Below are 19,765 nucleotides of genomic sequence, written 5' to 3' on the forward strand. Positions count from 1 at the left end.
GTTTATAATCAAACCATAAAGGGTGTATATGCAGCAATCGTCGGGTTTCAATCACCACATTTTTAACAGCAATGAACAAAACAGAGGGAGTACGTCCGACAGTTAACTTAACTTTAACAAAAATCCACAGAAACTTCTCGGTGTGTCACGCGCACGTACGATGTCGTCATCAATAAACTTCCCTCTCCCGACTTTTATGGAATAGGCAGGCCCTCATCCTGTACATGGACGACTTCACTCCTCCTAGCCTGCAGAAAACATGTCCTTTCTCTATGAAATATACCAAAGACATTCGAAGTTTTTGCATACTATTATTCGGAAAACAGGCTGTTAAGCCATTATTTGAACCACACTCCATTTCAATCGGATTATTCGCCGGGCTGGGGTGGGTGTCGCATGCACTATGTCCTATACTATTCGGAGGACATTATTGCATATGCAATAACGTCCGCCGGACGGTTTTGCATAAGCAATCGGGTCCGCCCGGACGCTGCTGCATAATGCAATTGTGTCCACCCGGACACATTTGCATGTGCAGTTGTGTCCGCCACCGTGCAAAAAGTCCTTGCAGTAAATTAAACGCCCTATCCCTACGTAATATAATACGTAGGTTCATCAGTCAGTGCATGCACGCTCGCTGCCCTGGCGCGCTCACAGCAGTCATGCATCCTCCATGGTCCACCGGACGGTTTTTTAATAGCCCCGGACACGATTGCATATGCAAAAGTGTTCGGAACGGACAGTATTGCATGGCGGACACAATTGCATCTGACACGGGCCGTAGGTACAACCATGGAGGAATAGTAGAACACGCGGACATGTTGGCCACCATCGGGTAGTACCGTTTTGGTGATACCCCTCCAAAATAATAACGGTCTCCCTATATAGCGCCACCAACGGCATGAGTTTGAGCGAATTGACAGTCTAGTTCCCGTCCGAACGCTGTTGGTAATACGTTTGCAAACTATAATGGAACCAGACGTTCAATATACACCGTACACGTAAAGTATACAGTGAAAAAGTAAACATGATGAAAATAGTGCAATCTTCTTCTACGATCTGTCACAGTGTCGGGTTCTTGTTCATACTTTCAGTTCTTTATTAGGATCTAACGTTTAAGAAGAGTTGTCTGTAAAAAGTATTATTTGATTTCATGTGCTGGTAATTTAACACAAGGAAAGAGGCGGCCATGTCGTCTGAAAGCGATTCAGATGAGTTTTATGACGCCGAGGATGAGGAGCTTGCAGCCGCAAGGGGATACGGCGCGAGTCCGCCCAGGTAAACTTTTTCAATCCGAGTTTCGTACAATGTGCCAGCTCGACCTTTACACTTGGGACGGGTGATCATAAGTGTATTAGCCCACCTTGTTGTTAATCATAGTACAGTAGCCGTTAATTAGAGCTAGTTGCCGTCGGCAGGAGGGTTACGTTATCGCAACTAAGTTACAGCCAATCTTTCATGCTTAACTCAGTTAAAACTAACATTTGAAAACAATCTGACTTTGTAATTGTTTGAATTGATTGATTTTTTTAGCCCCTGCAAATAAATTGGCTAACCATGAAGAAAGAGTTAGTTCTGCTTCCATGGTCCAATCCACTCCAAATCCAAGAGTACAGGGGGAGAGGGGATAGGACAAATTTTGGGGGCGTGAGAGGCTACAATGTAGCTGTTGAGTCTTACTTATTTATAAGTCCCTGTTGAAAACTCAAGTCATTGGTTTAAAGCTGCTTTTTTGTAATCTGCTTTTTTGTAATTTTGTTCTTTCTCTCATTCGTCATTGTATATTTTTATTGCACTTACATGTATAGGCCATTTCCCATTAGGCCCTTTACTGTTTAGTTTACAAATGTCTAAATAATTATTGTTATCATTATTAACCAACGGAACCTTCAGGCAAAATAAAAAAATAAGGAATTTTAGCTTAAATTATTAACTTCATTTTTGTTTTAGTGATAGATTTATAAGATTTGACTTACTCATTCAACCTTCACAGAAGAGCTGTCAAGGAGACTCAGAAGCCAGTAGCAATATCCGAGTTTGAGGAGGAGCTCCATCGCTTAGCAACAGAGAGACGCAATGCCGAGGAAAGGAGGAAGCAGGAAGAAGAAGCTCTCCAGAGAAAGATCGAGGAGATTGAAGCCAAGAAAGAAGAAGAAGAAGAAAAAGAAAGACAGGTGAAAACTAGACATAATGTGCACTGTTTAATAGTGCACTTATCGAAAAGAGAAGGTGTTCGCCCTGGTGTTCCTGGTTTGATATGCACCATATTGCGGCACAGCGCCTTGTCAACCACAGCTTTTAATATTTTTAAGCACATGTCTGTGCCTCAATTTGCAACTTTTATGTAAGCAATAGAACCTTGGCCAATATAAAAATGCTTTGTGAAAGTCACCAGTCATGCTCATTTGCAATGGACTTTGTCAAATCTAAAACAGATAGCTAAAGTTTGTAATGTACACAAATTTTCATTTTCTGGACTCATTCCGACGCATATATTTTGAGAAACAACAAAAGTATGATTCAAGAAAATCAGTGTCACGTCCAAAATCGGAGTGGGCGGGGAGGAGAAACATGTTATTTGTTCTACTTGGCCTGAGAAACAACCTCTTCAAGATGACCATTTGGATTGTAATGTGCAAACTTTTTTACTCCATAGCGTATCTTGGAGGAACAGCGGAAGAAAGAGAAGCAACGAGAAGAAGAAGAAAGACGAAAACATGAGGAGGAAGAGCGGCAACTGGAACAGCAGGTCAGAGTTCATGTCACTTTTGCTTCTGACAAGACCAACTTCTTAAAGAAATCTGTCTCCTGATTAAGCTGGTTGTACTTGTGTTCAGTATTGTTGACTCAAGTCATTGACTTGGACTTGAACCTGACTCAAGTTGCCAATCCATTGACTTGTGACTTGACTTGACTCAGGAGAAAATTACTTACGATGACTTTACTTGAAGGAAAATTGACTTGAGAATTGACTTGAAAACATTTGATGTTTCGACAATGCAATTATTGTTTGAAGTAAATGTGGCATAATCAAGTCTTCGGCAATGATTTTTCTGCTACTATTGCATTGTTTTTGAGTGCTCTTGTAATAAGGGAGAACGTTAAATCTGCACAGATACACAGACATGTGGGTGGATGAGCAATGGATTGAATTTACTAACTAAACTTTAAACAGTTTTTTTTTATTGCATTTGTGGGAGTTGGCTTATTTCTGGTCATTGTGTGACTTGACTTGAGTTGCAAAAATGTAACGTACAAGTGTCTTGACTTGACTTTAGCAAAAAAGACTCAGTTACACCACTGCATGGGTTCAATGGACTAAGTACCGAAATAGGTTTTCATAAAATGGATTAAATTGTTCATTATCCCACACTCAGGAGGCCGAACAGCGGAGGATCGAGGCAGAAAAGCGACGCAAACGCTTAGAGCAGATGCGACTCCACGAAGACGGAGCCGCCAAAACCAAAACTCCATCTTCCGAAGACTCAGAGCCAAGCGCAGATTCCCAACAACCTTCTTGGGATCCAGCTGGAAGTAGCGAGCGACAGCAAGAGGGCGCACCTACCGACGACGCCATTCGGGAGCCGGGATTGGCCAATAGAAACGTCCAACCAGATGTTATTGCCAGTATTAAGGAAAGACCCTCAGCATTAGTCCTTGGGATGGACAAACAGGACGATATTCCTCCTCCCGTAGCCCCGCCCCGCAAAAAGAAGAAGCCCAAGTCTTTTGAGACGCCAACGCCAGAGATAAAAGCCGTGATTAAAGAATTGGTAAGTACACACAAGGCCATACATTTAGATAATGCGTAATTTGTAATGTGAAGCACTTGTTAATCCACTCCCTGCCCCGCCCCGCAAAAAGGAAAAAAAACAAAGTCTTTTGAGACGCCAACACCAGGGATTAAAGCCATGATTAAAAAATTGTTAATTTTACACACAAGGCCAAAGATACATGTTGTGCGTAATCTGAAGTCACTTGACGTTGAATAACGACTTGATGTTGAATAACGCCTTGTTAATCCACTTCCTGGTTTTTCTTAAATTTTATCTTAAAAAACTTTGTAGTTTTTCTTTAATGCAACAAACAATTAGATGAAAGAATAAAGCCTGATTCATACTTCCTGCGAATGTGAATGCGATATGATTTTTGACAATGCAACAGTTGAAATGTCCTTAACTCCTGCTAAACATTCACTGCAAAAACATCTCTGTGTAGCCAAAAATTTGCTTCGCATTCACATTAACAGGACATATGCACTAGGCTTTAAACAGATTTTTACTTCCCCTGGGCCTAACCCTTTTGTTTTTGTTTAATTGTTTTCAGTCTGACACACCGGTAGGTGATGAGAAGACGACTGTTGGTCTTCCACCAGAGTCTGGAGACTCTGGGAGGCCGTTAAGCGGCCTGCTCACCCCCACTACGACCATCGAGTCCATTACCAAAGAGCTTGAACACTCCCTGGATCTTGCCAGTGCTACCAGTGATAACATAGTCCTACATATGGTAAGTAACTTATTTTTCCAAGGTTCAGGATCCTGCAATGGATGGCCATTCTAACTGTTATTATAACACCCCTTACAAAATTCTGCCTTTTCATTGGTTTAGTGCACGTCACATGATGGTTGGTTGTGGTCGGTTAGCTTAGTGCGCTACATATTTGGCGGCACAGGCTGTATACTCGGGGGGCTGAGATGGTTTAAGGAATGAAATGGCCCAGTGATCAGGGTAATAATGTTGGAAGCGCTTTGAGACATGGTGTATAAAGCGCTATATAAAAACCTAATATTATTACTATTATTATTATACCCCTTGCTTTTTGCTGCGACTATTCATGTAGTTCCACTTACTGCTTATGTTACCTTCAAGATACCTTTTCCTGTATGTTGTGTTGCCATTTACTTTAGCCTTCGTGAATGACTCTGCTAGGGTCGAATCATCAGGCCATTAACTAATTTTTGCAACTTTTACTTTTGTGACTGCTAAGATTTGACAACAAATATCTAATCATAAACCACAAGGGAAATTGACTGTTAAATTTTGAGCGGGATTTGAACCTATGACCTCGGGATTGACAGGTTAGCAAGAGCTATTTTGACAGAGTTTATGGAGAGACCGCCAGTATAGGGCTTGATGGCTCAGTTGGAAGAGTGCTGGCACAAAATCCTGAGGTCTTCGGTTCAAGTCACTAATCACAAGAAATATCTTCGACAATCCTGCAGGAAACACAAAGCATCAAAGGTGAATCTCGAGCCGAAGTCCTGGAGGCTTTGAAGAACCCGCCCCCTCCAAAGCCCCCAAGAGGTCAAAGCGGTTCCAGTGACGCCAAGAGCGGTAACGGGGGTAGTAAGAGTAAAGGAAATACACCAGACACGGACACGCTTGCTCAGTATTATGCCCTGATGAAAGGGCAGTCCACTAAGGGAGAGATGTTAACAGATGAAGTAAGTCAGAATTATAATTATTATTCATGGTTTATTAAATACACTCAATTTGGTTGCCATGGGCAAAATTACACCAAATTTACATTTTAACATACATTTTTTTATAATAGTTATAGACAGAGTAACAATGGGTTTGACATTAAAAAAGAAAAAAAAGAAAAAGGGGGTTGAAAATGGGCCATCAAATGCACACAGGTAGTCAGCTTAGTGGACTTACCTCAGAGCAGGGGGTTCAATTTAGGGAGTTGCTTTAAGACTCTGGACATGTTCTGGTAGTTACTTAAAATACATAGTTGGCAAAAAAATGTGTTAATGAGCAACGGAGAGCTGTTGATTGTATAACAAAATTGAGAAACGACTCCCTTTGAAGTAGTTTTTGAGAAATAGGTAATTTCTCACAAATGTTTCAATCCAAGGAATACATGAAGCCCTTGTCTGGCATCTGATTGCATTGTGCAACAAGGGTGCTTTTCTTTCATTATTTGTGTGCAACTTCGATGACCAATTGAGCCCAAATTTTCACAGATTTGTTGGGATACACCAAGTGAGAGTACGTGTCCAGTGCCTTTAAGCCTAATAAATAATTAACCGATGAGCACAACAAATTTATGCTTATCAGAAAAAAAGTTACCAGCCGAAATACCATTCCACATGTACCATCTGTTTATACTGGTATCCTGCTCATTTTTCTTAGAAGAAAATGGTTAAGCAATATTTTGATTCGTAAGACCAGTACCAGTCGAATATACATGCCTAGATCCAATAGGGACTGTGAAGGGGCTAACCCTGTTTCAGCCCCAGGAGTAGATGGCAATGTGGCCCTGGTAACAGTTCACTTGGGTGATATCGGTTGAGTGTAGCCATCACCTTAAAGCCATTATACACTTTTGGTAAACAGTATTGTCCAAGTCCCACACTTCGTGTATCACAACTTATATATAAAATAACAATCCTGTGGAAATTTAGGCTCAATCGGACATCGGAGTCGGGAGAAAATAACGGGTAAACACACTCCTGTTTTCGCGCGTTTCGCCGTGTCATGACATGTGTTTATAACAAATCCGTAATTCTCGCTAACGAGAATTTATATTGTTTTACCGTTTTCTCAAAAAGTAAAGCATTTCATGGACTAATATTTCAAGAGAAGTCTTTCACCATTACCTTCTGTAAACCCTGTAAATTATTTGTAAATCTGTGAACTTTTTTTTTTTTCCTGTACCGAAAGGGTCCAATGGCTTTAAGGTGGCTGTCGGTGGACTTGTGATGTTAGGCAACCTCTCATTAAAAAAAAGAAATTAAAAAAAATTACAATCTCTTTAGGCAGGTTAAGAATGGATTCATGATTTTATTCTCCAACTGCAGGAAGTACTGTCACAAGTTATTGTTAGAAATTTAGACACGGGGGAGGCAATACCGCTGCTTCTAGCCGAGGAACAGTTACCGCAATGCATTAATCCACTAGCTCTACACATCATGAGAATCACCTCAGAATATCCAAGGTAGTATTATCATTCAATTCAATTCTGTTCCCCTTTACATGCGATAAAAATAATGATAATAATAAGACTTGCAATGCGCTCGTATCCACACTGCTTGGTGTTCAAGGCGCAGTAAAAACCCAAAACAAACAAAACAAACAAAACAAAGAAAAACAGACACAACAAAATTAATCCTTGAAAACCTGTGATATAAGATAAGTTTTGAGAAGATATTTGAATGTTGTGGTACAAAGACAAGAGAGTTCCAGATGCGTGACGCAGCTGAAGAAAAAGACCTGTCACCCCATGAGTGTTGAGTTTTGGGTTCAATGAGAAGAAGCATGGAACTTGATCGAAGATTTCTTAATGGAGTGTAAACTTGAAGAAGTTCAGAAATATAGTGGGGAGCCTTGCCATTTAGTGCTTTGTGGACAATGAGCATCAGCTTGAAGATGATTTGTTGAGAGATAGGGAGCCAGTGTAGTCGTTCAGAACGGGGGTGCAATCAAGCAAAATGAGTCGTTTGTCGAACGAGTTAATTAAAAAAAAATTGATACATTTGAAAAGAGCTTGATCTATGCTTGAATCCTGTTTAAATCCCATGTTGATACTGCCTTTGGTTCAAAAGTTGTGAAAGTAGAAAGACAAGAGATTGGAGTGAATTAAACTGAGATTAAAGGGGTTTAAAGTTATTAAGCCTTTAAATTGAAAAATTCTCCTTTTTTTGTTTTCTCTATCTGATAATTTGGAGTTTTTTTAGCTTGATCGCATCACAATTTTTCTCCCTGTATTTTTTTATGGAGCTAATGCTTTTTAGTCTTTCCTTTGCAGTAATTCCAGCCTTGACAAAGAAGGAGCAAGTGACGGAGAGAAAACAAAGTCGACTGCTGCTGGGGCCAAAAAGTCTAAATCTAAAAAGTAGGTAGATTTTGTATCCTGGGCCCATTTTCCCAAAGCCTGTGAGCAGATGTTTCAACACTGTCGGGGTTAAAATCATTAACACTGGACCACACAGGCTGACAGTTTTTGTGAGCAGACATGTGAGGTCATGCAACAATGCAAATCCATTCATGTAGCTTTCAATTCGACATGATGAAATCCACTCTTGCTAATGCACAATTGTCTCCTTTAGTTCCCACAAAAATGTTTATCAAGGCCTTTTCAGACTCACAAGATTTGTCTCAAGAAATGCCAGAGGTGATAAAATTTATGCCTTTTTTGTTGAAATTACATGCAAACATTTGCCAGGTTTAGAGCTTTGAGATCTGATCACGCAGTTGGCCAAAACACATACTGCTTTGTAGGCTGTTAAAGACAGTGGACACTATTGGTAATTACTCAAAATAATTATTAGCATAAAACCTTTCTTGGTGACGAGTAATGGGGAGAGGTCGACGGTATAAAACATTGTTAGAAACGGCTCCCTCTGAAGTGCCATAGTTTTCGAGGAAGAAGTAATTTTCCACGAATTTGATTTCGAGACCTGAAGTTTAGAACTTGAGGTCTTGAAATCAACCATTTAAATGCACACAACTTCTTGTGACAAGGGTGTTTTTTTCTTTCATTATTATCTCGCAAGTTTGATGACCGATTGAGCTCAAATTTTCACAGGTTTGTTGTTTTATGCATATATGTTGAGATATACCAACTGTGAAGGCTAGTCTTTGACAATTACCAATAGTGTACACTGCCTTTAACACACAATTCTTTGCAGAAATTAGCTTTCTACAGGGAAAGTGTCTAAACCTGAACCAAATCAATCCTTAAGTTTATGTTCAGTAATTTTTACTTTGAGTGTACACTTTTCCCGCAACTTAATCTGGAATAGTTTTTGAGAAGGTGCCCAATACGCTACATTGTATGACTGGAGGAAAAGTAATGATTTTGATCCGATTCTGCCATTAGATTAAAGTTCAAGAAGATCTTGTCTAAGATCAAGAATGCAGCGGACGAGGCGTTCAGACACGAGGAGCAAGAGTCGAGCGATGAAGAATCTCTGCCAGATTCAAGAACAATGAAGGTACGAAACCCTGAAGTAAGCGCGGAGTTTCCTTTTTCCATAAGTGCCGATTCTTTGCTTACGGTAAGCAGAGCCATGAACTTGGGCCCTGTTCTCTTGGCCAGCTAATAATAATAATAATAATAATAAACTCTTTGCCAGCTAATAATAATAATATAAAACAGTATTTATATAGCGCAATATGAATTGGCATTCCTCAAAGCGCTTACAGCAAAATGAAAAGCACTACAAGAATAACAAAAACTTACAGGCCTAAATTCTCCTACAAGCTGTAGTTATTTAAACAAAAAACGTTTCAATTTTTTTTTGAGCAGATCAAGGCAGCCAACAGTAACAAAGGCCCATATGACTTTGATCAGTTGAGGCTAGCTCAGGACTTAGGGCGAGAACATGCTGGAGCTGTCTGGACCATGAAGTTCTCACCATGTGGACGACTACTGGTAAGTAATCCAGTGGTCGAGTGGATAAGAGCACCGAACTCAAGCTCTGATGCTTCTGTTCAGCAGAGAGTGGGTTCGAATCCCGGTTGTGACTCTTGTGTCCCTGAGCAAGACACTTAACTATAATTGCTCCTCTCCACCCAGGGATAAATGGGTACCTGTTAGGGCAGAGATGGTTCTTGTGATTGGTTTAGCCATGTAGCGCATATAATTGTCGCACAGGCTGTATACTCCCCAGGGAGCTGAGATGGTTTAAGGAGTGATTTAAGGCCCAGTGACCAGGGGTAATAATGTCGGAAGCGCTTTGAGACACCCCGTGAAAAAGCGCTATATAAAAACCGTGTATTATTATTATTATTATTACACTGGACAACTTGCAATAACAAGGTTGTTGGTTTGAATCCTGCCAAGCTAACTGCTGATTTCACAATGACTACAATAAGTATTGTCGTCTAGTTCCAATTTTTAGACTGTAGGACTTGAAATCGAATATTACCAAGCTAACTGCTGAAGTCACATTGACTAGAATAAGTATTGTTGGATAATTCCAATGGTTAGACTGGTGGACTTTTGGCAGATTGAATATGTGTTCGGCTCGAGTACACTTCATGGTGATGGCAGTGTACAGCATGTTTAATACAACATTTCAACTGTTTTACTTTGCAGGCCACAGCCGGTCAGGACAGAATGCTGCGTGTCTGGGTTTTGAAAGATCATTACAAGTACTTTGATGATATGCGGCAACGATACAGTAACGAGTCAAGAGAACAGGTATGTACATATTGAGTAGGAAACTTCACCATAAATTGCTACTGTAGCGTGTCTAAGCCTTTTTTGGGGCATCAAGATGTAGCTAATGTGGTCCAACATTGGGGGATGCCAGCAGCGCAAAAGTTTTCTGATGTTTGGCGATGGGACTGAAAATAAAAGGGCTCTCGTGGGATTGGGACTAGAGTCAAGTCTAGATGTAGGTTGGAATCCTGGTCGTGACACTTGTGACCTTGAGCAAGACACTTCACTATAATTGCTTCTCTTCACCCATGGGAATAATCGGGTATATGTTAGGGTAAAGGTTGATAATGTGTATGAAAAAGCCTTCGGAGCACCACGGCAGCCCAGGAGCTGTTAGAAATATTACTGGAATGGTACTATCCCAATGACCATGGCACTTTGTCTCCTTTTGAAAAGACGCGTTTTACATGTAAATACAGTTATTATTATTATTATTATTATTATTACTAATGGAAAGCGTATTGATATGTTATTGTGAAATGCGCTCAAATAAAAACTAGCTATTGGGTGTGTTCGTTAAGCTTCCCTGGGTCATCCCGGTCTGCCCCGGTGCGTTCGTTAGCTTTTGACGTCATTCCAGGGGCTCACCCAGGTCAGCCCCCAGTGCCCTGCTTGTGGAGTGGGTCACTTGGGGGCTGGACCCAGGTAAACGATGTCACTACGAGAGCGGTGAGTGGTCGTTCGTTTAGCTCTTGTCAGGGGCTCACCCAAGTGAGCACCGCGGGTTAGTCCCTGGGAAGCTGAACGAATGCACCCATTATCATCCTTACCGCCGGGAATTCTGAAAAAACAAAAATTTTGTTTACATGCAGGAATGATTTTAGGAATGAAAATGCTGTTGAGAACATTCAGTCTCACAATGAAACCATGACTTAAGAAAGTAAGACAAATGTTCTGCCAAATGTTCTGGGATTTCTTTTTGTTTGGTTAACATCAAATGTGGCTGTTCCCCGTGAATCGGAAATGAGGAAATATCAAGTTCCCACACATACTGGATGATATCGTGTTCATATAAAATTTCCCAGGATTTTAACCAGTTATTTTTGCATTTGTACAGGACCGTGCCTCCAGTCTTGAGAGGGAACGGCGCGGATCCCAGGAAGTGATCGAAGAGAGACCGGAAGACGAAGACGATCAAGAGGCTGAGAAGAAGGAGACGGCAGAACAACCAGAAGAAGAAGCGCAGCCAGAGCTTGCCGATACACCACTCCGGGAAAGCGCCCTCGACGATGAGATGGCAGTGTTTGCGCGTACACCCTTCTTTGAGTACTCCGGGCACACGGCGGACGTTCTTGATGTGTCATGGTCCAAGGTAATTAAACAAATGTACCAAGGGGAGTCACCGATGTTGAATGACTGGGTCTCGGTTTGAGAACTCACATACTAGACTCGGTTTGAGAACTCACATACTAGACTCGGTTTGAGAACTCACATACTAGACTCGGTTTGAGAACTCACATACTAGACTCGGTTTGAGAACTCACATACTAGACTCGGTTTGAGAACTTACATACTAGACTCGGTTTGAGAACTCACATACTAGACTCGGTTTGAGAACTCACATACTAGACTCGGTTTGAGAACTCACATACAAGACGGGTAGTCACTTTAAAGGGTTTGGGTAATTTTCTAAGACAAAAAGCAAACGTCCACAGGTTTACATGAAACTTAATTGTTTTTTTAAAGATAATGATGGTAGAAAGCTTTGCTTTAAAATATTACTTGCTGAGGTGCTGTAGCTTTGGAGAAATTAGTGAAATAATTTCACAAGTATAAATTTTTGTCTCGGTGAGATGAAATTTATTAAAGCATGTGTAACGGATTAATACGACTCTCCTGAAAACATTGCTCTGAGATTTTCAGCCTTTTTTCTCAAAAAATGTCTGACTAATGATGCTAGCTCTGTGGGTATACAGTGTTTACAGTGATTATACAGTGCTTAATTCACATCGGTTTAAGGGTAAAAATAAATAACATTGTTACTTTATTGTAACACAAACTACTTTTACCAATAAGTCAAGAATGATCTTCATATCCATGATTGTGCTTTTTTTCAGAACTACTTCATTCTTTCGTCGTCAATGGATAAGACAGTCCGATTATGGCATATCTCAAGGAATGAATGCCTGTGCTGCTTCCAACACATTGACTTTGTGACAGCCATTGCTTTCCATCCGAGGGTGAGTTATTTTTTCAGCATCTTTCATGAGACTGCTTCACGAAAATGATGTGATTAACCTCTAGATGAGTCGTCTGTCCTCTGTTGATTCACATTTTCGCATCAGGTTCCCTTCCCGTTCTCTCTTTAACCCTTGAACCCTCCTGACAATGAGCAGAGTATACTGTTCAGACGTCGAGACCAAACCGGCTCTTTTCAGAGCCAACACTCACCCTAAGAGATTTACAAATGGTTGTACCCGCAAGTTTACTATTTATTTATAGTTTCTCCATATTTCTCCACACCTTGCAAAGCTTCAAACAATACTTTCTTTAAAGACCATTCATTACTGTTTAACCATCACCATACCCTCAGAAATTGCTAATCTTGTTGATTTTTTGCTGCGCTATACTCAGGTAAAATGTCAGGAAAATTAAATAGAAACAGAAATACACGGCTTTGTTTTAGAACTTTATTAGATTCTAAGATAAATTGTTCTTACAGGACGACAGATATTTTCTGAGTGGTTCACTGGATGGTAAACTCCGACTGTGGAACATCCCGGACAAAAAAGTGGCTCTATGGAATGAGGTGGATGGACCTACCAAGCTCATCACGGCAGCCAACTTTATACAAAATGGCCGCTTTGCTGTGGTGGGGACGTACGATGGCAGATGCATTTTTTACGACACAGAGGTGAAATTTCTTTGTTCGGTCTGAATTGCCCTTGGCACACTGTATCTCTTTTCCCGTGGAATTCAGCCATGGGGAAGCCCCGGGAGGCAGGTTTTGTTTTACCCATTGTTACCCCGATGAACTCTAACACTGTCCCCACCTAGGTCCCTATTTCACAAGGTTTTCGGTTGCACTTTTCAAGAATACCAAAGGGTTTTGTTTCACACTAACCCCTACTCCAGGGCAGGGTCAGCTGTTCCCCGGGATATGCCCATTTGCCGGGGTAGATCAGGGGTGAAGCGATCCAGATGTGAAAGGGCTTGCCGTGTCTTCCTGGGGTTGCCCCCAGGTTTTAGAGTAGTGTGAAAAGGGCTCTAAATGCCTTTGTTTGTGCCACTAAAGGCCTGACTTGTAATTTTCCCCTTTAAAGGGTGTATGTACTTTTTGTAGGACAAAAAACACAATGTCCACAGATTTACACTAAAGTTACACAGTTTGAAGATAATGATAGTAGAAAGCTTCCCCGAAAATATTACGTGCTGAGGTGCTGTAGTTTTTTGGTAATTAGTAAAACAATGTAATGAAACTAATTTGGGTCTCATGAGACCAAAATTATTTTAAGCATTTACAAACATAATTATTTTCATTACATTGTTTTACTCTTTTCTCAAAACCAACAGCACCTCAGTAAGTAATATTTGAAGGGAAGCTTTCCACTATCATTATCTTCAAACCCTGTAAGTTTAATGTAAATCTATGGACATTTTGAAAAAGTACCCAAATCCTTTAAATTGGTGCAGTTATTGTGAAGATTTTTATCTTTCCCAGCACTTGAAGTACTATAGTCAGATTCATGTACGCTCCACCAGAGGGCGTAATGCTGTTGGACGGAAGGTCACAGCCATTGAACCTCTTCCCGGACAGGATAAGGTAAGTGGGAATAGCCTGATCTCCTGACTTCATTATTTTTCTTTATACCCGAGTCACAATAGCTTGCGAAGGGTTTATGAGTACCTTGCGATGGATTTCAAGGCATTTTTGGCCTGGGCTCCACAAGACTCCTTGTGGCTGCCGGGTAATTTTTGAGACTGGGCGAGCATCGGGTTACTTTTAACTTATATCCTTGTGCGGTGTCTCGCATCCTTAATTGATCGCAAAGAGTTTGGCAGGGCATCGCACACATCGGGCGTTTACAAGTTTACACATCGTTTATCACACATGCATGACATAGATAGGACAGTGGACGAGTGCCTACCGAACACCGGCCGATAAATGTGCCAAGAATTTGACCCTATTTCAGTCACTGCAGGACACTTTGTGACTGTGAATGCCTGCTATAGCGATCTTTCGCGAACTCTACACAACGATCGATGCCTAGAAATTGCACATGCCGCCCGGCCTCCCGTTTTACTGTTTTCTTTATGCACTTACAGGCTTTTGCATTAGGAGCTTTAAAAATGTCTTTACTATTATTATTATTATTATTATTATTATTATTAATCGTGACTTGGGTATCAAACACAGTTGATTAAAGCTATGGGTAGTATAGGACATATTTTTGAAATAATCATTATGAAGATGTTGAAGTTTGGTTGATATGCTAATAAAAAGCTAAAAAACATTTTGTTCTTTGTCGCTGTGTAGATTCTTGTGACATCTAATGATTCTCGACTGAGGCTGTATGACCTTCGTGACCTTTCACTGACCTGCAAGTACAAAGGTTGCACCAACGTTAGCAGTCAAATAAGGGCGTCTTTCAGGTAAAGTTTATTTCAATGTATACAATATAAAAGGCATTTATATAGTGCCCCCAAAGATCGGAGCGCTAGTCAATAAATCCTTACATAAGTAAGAAATTGTATTGTGGGATTTTTTTACCCGCCCAAATATTTCACCTTGTTTGAAATTGGGTGTTGTGCAAAAAACATTAGTGCCTGGGGGTAAACAAAACTGCAGAGACTTTTTATCTGCTGGGAAACAAGTTGGGGGGTCTCTTTCCAGAAAAGAAAAGTCTCACTATAGAAAACCACAATGCACATCAATAATTGAACAAAAAAATTCCAGATCAGCTCTAAAACCACAAGTTTGTTTATACTACACCGTACATTTATTCAAGCAGTCAAACAGCAGAGCGCTCAGCGGATGCATTGGCGCAGGGCATATCTTTAGAGCATTGGAGAACTGTGCGTCTTTCAGTGAGTAAAACTACAATATAGGATTTGAGGAATTGCATGGTGGGGTATCAATATATATTTGGTTTGCGGTAACACCATGTGTGTATCTACTTGCCAGGTAGAGTTGTTCTTAGGGAACTGTCTTGCTTTATTCTACTGCCGCGGAGTAGATAATCGGAGGTTCGGGAGACTTCTCAGTTCTGAAAAGAACTGTCCTGCTTTTATAACTATTACCAGGGCGGATGGTATAGAAATTAGACTGGACTACTACTTTAGCTTATAGGATCGTAATAACTGTACTGCCGCGGAGTCAGTTCTGAATTGGTCTCAACGTTTCGACTAGCTTGCTCTAGTCATCGTCAGGAGACTGAAGAGGTAAGAGAAGAGTGGGCTTATTTATAGGGGTTCAGTGGATCCACTGCAGGTCAATCAAACTGAGAAGTCTCCCGAACCTCCGATTATCTACTCCGCGGCAGTAGAATAAAGCAAGACAGTTCCCTAAGAACAACTCTACCTTGCAAGTAGATACACACATGGTGTTACCGCAAACCAAATGTATATTAAAACTACAATACATGTACATGTATGTCTCTCATAGAAATACAGTCTGACGGAAATCCAACAAAATTTTGACATATGAGACTTGTTATACGACTACCTGTCCTGGAGTAATTTTTGAAAAGACCCCTGCATGTAACTCACTCTTACTGGAGGCCGAAAGAAAATGTGGTTCATACTTGATTTGTGAAGTCATTTTGTCATCAGCGGTTTCTTTCATCGAATCAATAAGCATGTCTGTTACTGCTGACAACGCAATTTGTCCATCTCCCGTGACCATTTGACAATACCAGCGGGTATTGTCAAAAGGTCAATGGAGATAGACAAACTCTGTTGTCAGCAGTATCAGACATGCGCAGCTGCAATTCCCAAGTGACTTATTGATTTTGTTTATAAATATTTATCAACCATTGTTGTATTCTCTTCCACAGTCATAACTTCAGGTATATTGTATGCGGTTCGGAAGATCATTGTATCTACATATGGAAGACTTATTATGATTTTGCCAAATTCACTTCAGTGCGGAAAGATCGTAACGACTTCTGGGAGTCCATTAAAGGTAAGACATTGGCCCTGGAGTTGCTGTTTTGATCTGCAGCATATTGCGCCACAGCACCTTGTAAACCATCACATGGTGCTATAAAGGAAGCTCCACATTGAAGGAAAACTTACTGAGTGCTTTGATACGCCCCACTTTCTCCAAGATATCATGTTTTCTTCCATCGAGCTGTGTACAAATTGTGCCTGCAGGTTTAGTCCAGGTTTGTAGTGGCTCTAAACATGTGATGTCATAGGTCATTTCGTCTATACAAATATACATGTAGGTTGACTAGTTATACAAGTTTCTAGTCGCCCAAGCGTATGAACGTTGACAAACAAAGCCATTTTTGATTTGACACAAAATCTTAATTTCCATTGTTTCAGCTAATGACGCCGTCGTCACCACAGCCGTGTTCTCTCCTCAACCCTCCCTGGTGATTAAGCAGACCGACCCCACTCCTCCTACCCCGTTAGACACAGCCCCGTCCAGCACGGAGAGCAAGCACAGTCCAATCACAAAGGCAAAGCGCGAGATGATCCACGGCAAGACGGAAACCAAAGCGGAGAAGAAGAGCTCACTCAAGAGGTTCTTGGACCAGGGAGAAGTACTTGTGTGTGGGGATTTCAACGGCGCAATTAAGGTCTTTATCAAAAGGCCAAAATCTTAAACTCTCCTGATTTGTCAGAATTTTTTTTTTTTAATTTCTCGACATAAATCTTCCCTAGCCTTTATGCTCGAGAGATAATGTTTCCAGCCGCATAAAAAAGAATTCATTTTACTACCCTGTGAATCAAGATTAAAGGGAAGGTACACGTTTGGTAATTACTCAAAACAAATATTAACTTAAAAACTGACTTGGTAACGAGCATTGGAGAGCTGTTGATAGTTTCAAACAGTGTGAGAAACAGCTCCCTCTGAAGTAGCATAGATTTTGAAATAGAGGTAATTTCTCACTGAAATAATAAAAGACTTCGTTCTAGCTAGAAGTCTTTTATTCTTATATGAAAGCACACAAACTCGCCCAGCAAGGGTGTTTTTTCTTTCATCATTTTCCCCCAACTCCGATGACCAATTGAGCTCAAATTTTCACAGGTTTGTTATTTTATGCATATGTTGAGATACACCAAGTGAAAAGACTGGTCTTTGACAATTACCAAGAGTGTACCTTCCCTTTAAGTACAGCATTGGCAAGTCGTGACCGAATCAAGAGTACAGCATGGGTTATATAATTATTTCTTTTTACCCCTACACTAGTGTGTATTAAGCACTGTATACACAGTACTTTCCCAAGGTATTTGAAAAACAATTCACAGGCAAATCACTCGGATGAGATTGGACCCACGACCTTTGCATTGTTAAAGCAGATGTCTTACCACTAGACCACTGAGCTAGTCCAGTGGCAGTTGGAATCCTTAGCCGTGGGCACTGCAATAATTTAAAGGAACACGTTGCCTTGGATCGGTCGAGTTGGTCTGTGAAAATCGTTCGTAACCGTTTGTTATAAAATGCATATGGTTAGAAAGATGTTTATAAGTAGAATACAATGATCCACACAAATTTGCCTAGAAATTGCGCGGTTTTCCTTTTACTTTGCAAACTTACACGGTCGGGCATTTATGGGAGTCAAAAATCTTACTCCCATAAATGGCCGACCGTGTTTAGTCGATGAGGTAAAAGGAAAACCTTGCAATTTCGAGTGATACTTGTGTGGATCACTATATTCTACTTTTAAAATATCTTTCTCATCATATGCATTTTATAACAAACAGTTACAAACGTTTTTCAAAGACCAACTCGTCCGATCCAAGGCTACGTGTTCCTTTAATTTAATGTTAAGGTTGTTTGCATCAGGGATAAAAAATATAATTAGGGGTTTTAGTTGGAAAAGCTGTACATTGAATTACTGGTGTGCTTTATGATTGGGAGAAACAATTGCTCCAAATAACGCACTTTTAGACTGGAACTGCTGTCAAACATTGCTGCAGCAGTTTTTTAGCCAATGTTGTAGTTTGTCTTAAATCTCCTTCCATCTCACAACTCATTAAAAAATCTGGTGATTTGTTAATCGTATTTTTAAGAATCATGAATTGCTTTTTTTTGGTTGAAACTCTGCATGTCAAAACTTTATCAATGTAAAACGTTACGTTGTTGATTCTTTGATAGAAAAACAACACTTGTTAGTATCATCAACTTCTATGACATTTTAATACTAAACAAAAAATATTTACCTCAAGTATTTGTACTTCATGTATATCTTTTTGAGATCTTTCTCTTAACTTTTCTCAACCATTTGGATACTATTTCTTCTAACTTTCACATCTAACTTGATCGTTTTCAACTTTTATATATCCCGTAAGTGAGCAACTTTACAAAGGCTATTACGTCATTTGTCCTTACTAAGTAATCATGGGAACTTAATGTAACATAATGTCATGGCTTGATGGTGATTAGTTCATCTGCCTCAAGTTCTGGTGGTTTATTGCGAATAGCAAAATGTCAAGGGAGGGCGCTGTTGAACCCACACAAAGGTATAGGTGTTGCGTGCGCAAGTCGTAGAAGCTGCGTAGAAATCGCCCCATATTCCATCCCACAATGCATTGCATTTCTGAATCGCGACAAACCTTGGACCCAATTTCATAGAGCTATTTAAGCACAAAGTTTCGCTTAGGCAAAATAATTGTTGCTTAGTTAAATCAGATTACCAGCCAAGGCTCCACTCAATTGTTATGCTAAGGTAAACAACAGCTAAATACCAGTCAAAACCAATGTACATGTATATGGCATGACATTTTTGCCAGTAACATGTGAAAAATAAGCGAGCTATTTTCGTGCTTAAGCAATTTTTTTGCTTAGGCAGCTTTATGAAATTGGCCCCTGGTGCATACTCCCTGCAAAAGCTTTGTAAAAAGCAAATTTGACGTCACAGCTCTGTTTTCCCTGTGAATGTTTTGCAAAAGCTCTTCCGAATTTGAAGGTAAAGATCTGCATTCACATTCGCAGGAAGTATAAACTGGGATGAAGTCATCATGATGTACAATACAGAAGTTAGATTTGAATCCAGGTTATTACACTTGGTTCCGGATGCCCTTGAGCAAACCTAACCATAATCGCTTCCCTTCAACCAGGTGTAAAGGAGTTCCTGTGAGGGCAGAGATGTTTCTTGTGACCGATTTAGCTTAATGCGCTTTATATTTGGCAGTACAGGCTGTATACTCCTAAGGGAGCTAAGATGGTCTAAGGAATGACATAAATGGCCCAGCGACCAGTGCCCAATTTCATAGAGCTGCTTAAGCAAAAAATTTTGCTTAAGCAAAAAATTCATTGCTTAGTAAAATCAGATTACCGTCCAAGACTCCACTCAATTGTTATGCTAAGTAAACAACAGCTAAATACTAGTCATAAGCAATGTATATGGCATTAAATTTTGGCCAGTAACATGTGTAAAATAAGCGAGCTATTTTCGTGCTTAAGCACATTTTTTGCTT

General features: G+C 40.3%; 1 protein-coding gene across 1 annotated transcript; it reads left to right on the forward strand.

Annotated features, from left to right (window-relative positions):
- Positions 1-1,021: 1,021 nt before the first annotated feature.
- Positions 1,022-17,772, forward strand: LOC139945482 (WD repeat-containing protein 44-like). The gene is made up of 18 exons (XM_071942838.1): positions 1,022-1,278; positions 1,994-2,174; positions 2,657-2,749; positions 3,378-3,773; positions 4,327-4,506; positions 5,223-5,444; positions 6,807-6,943; positions 7,754-7,840; positions 8,828-8,942; positions 9,257-9,382; positions 10,049-10,153; positions 11,232-11,486; positions 12,232-12,354; positions 12,837-13,028; positions 13,836-13,937; positions 14,652-14,767; positions 16,171-16,298; positions 16,664-17,772. The coding sequence occupies exons 1-18, from the start codon at positions 1,190-1,192 to the stop codon at positions 16,945-16,947; spliced, it is 2,931 nt and encodes a 976-aa protein (XP_071798939.1). The 5' UTR covers positions 1,022-1,189; the 3' UTR covers positions 16,948-17,772.
- The last annotated feature ends 1,993 nt before the right edge of the window (positions 17,773-19,765 follow it).

The sequence above is a fragment of the Asterias amurensis genome, chromosome 12 (assembly GCF_032118995.1).
Source record: "Asterias amurensis chromosome 12, ASM3211899v1".
Taxonomy (NCBI): Eukaryota; Metazoa; Echinodermata; class Asteroidea; order Forcipulatida; family Asteriidae; genus Asterias; species Asterias amurensis.

Coding starts and splice junctions, on each gene's coding strand:
- LOC139945482 (XM_071942838.1), top strand. CDS start 1,190: ATGTCGTCTGAAAGCGATTCAGATGAGTTTTATGACGCCGAGGATGAG. Junction 4,507..5,222: donor ATAACATAGTCCTACATATG/GTAAGTAACTTA, acceptor ACAATCCTGCAG/GAAACACAAAGCATCAAAGG. Junction 6,944..7,753: donor ATCACCTCAGAATATCCAAG/GTAGTATTATCA, acceptor TTTCCTTTGCAG/TAATTCCAGCCTTGACAAAG.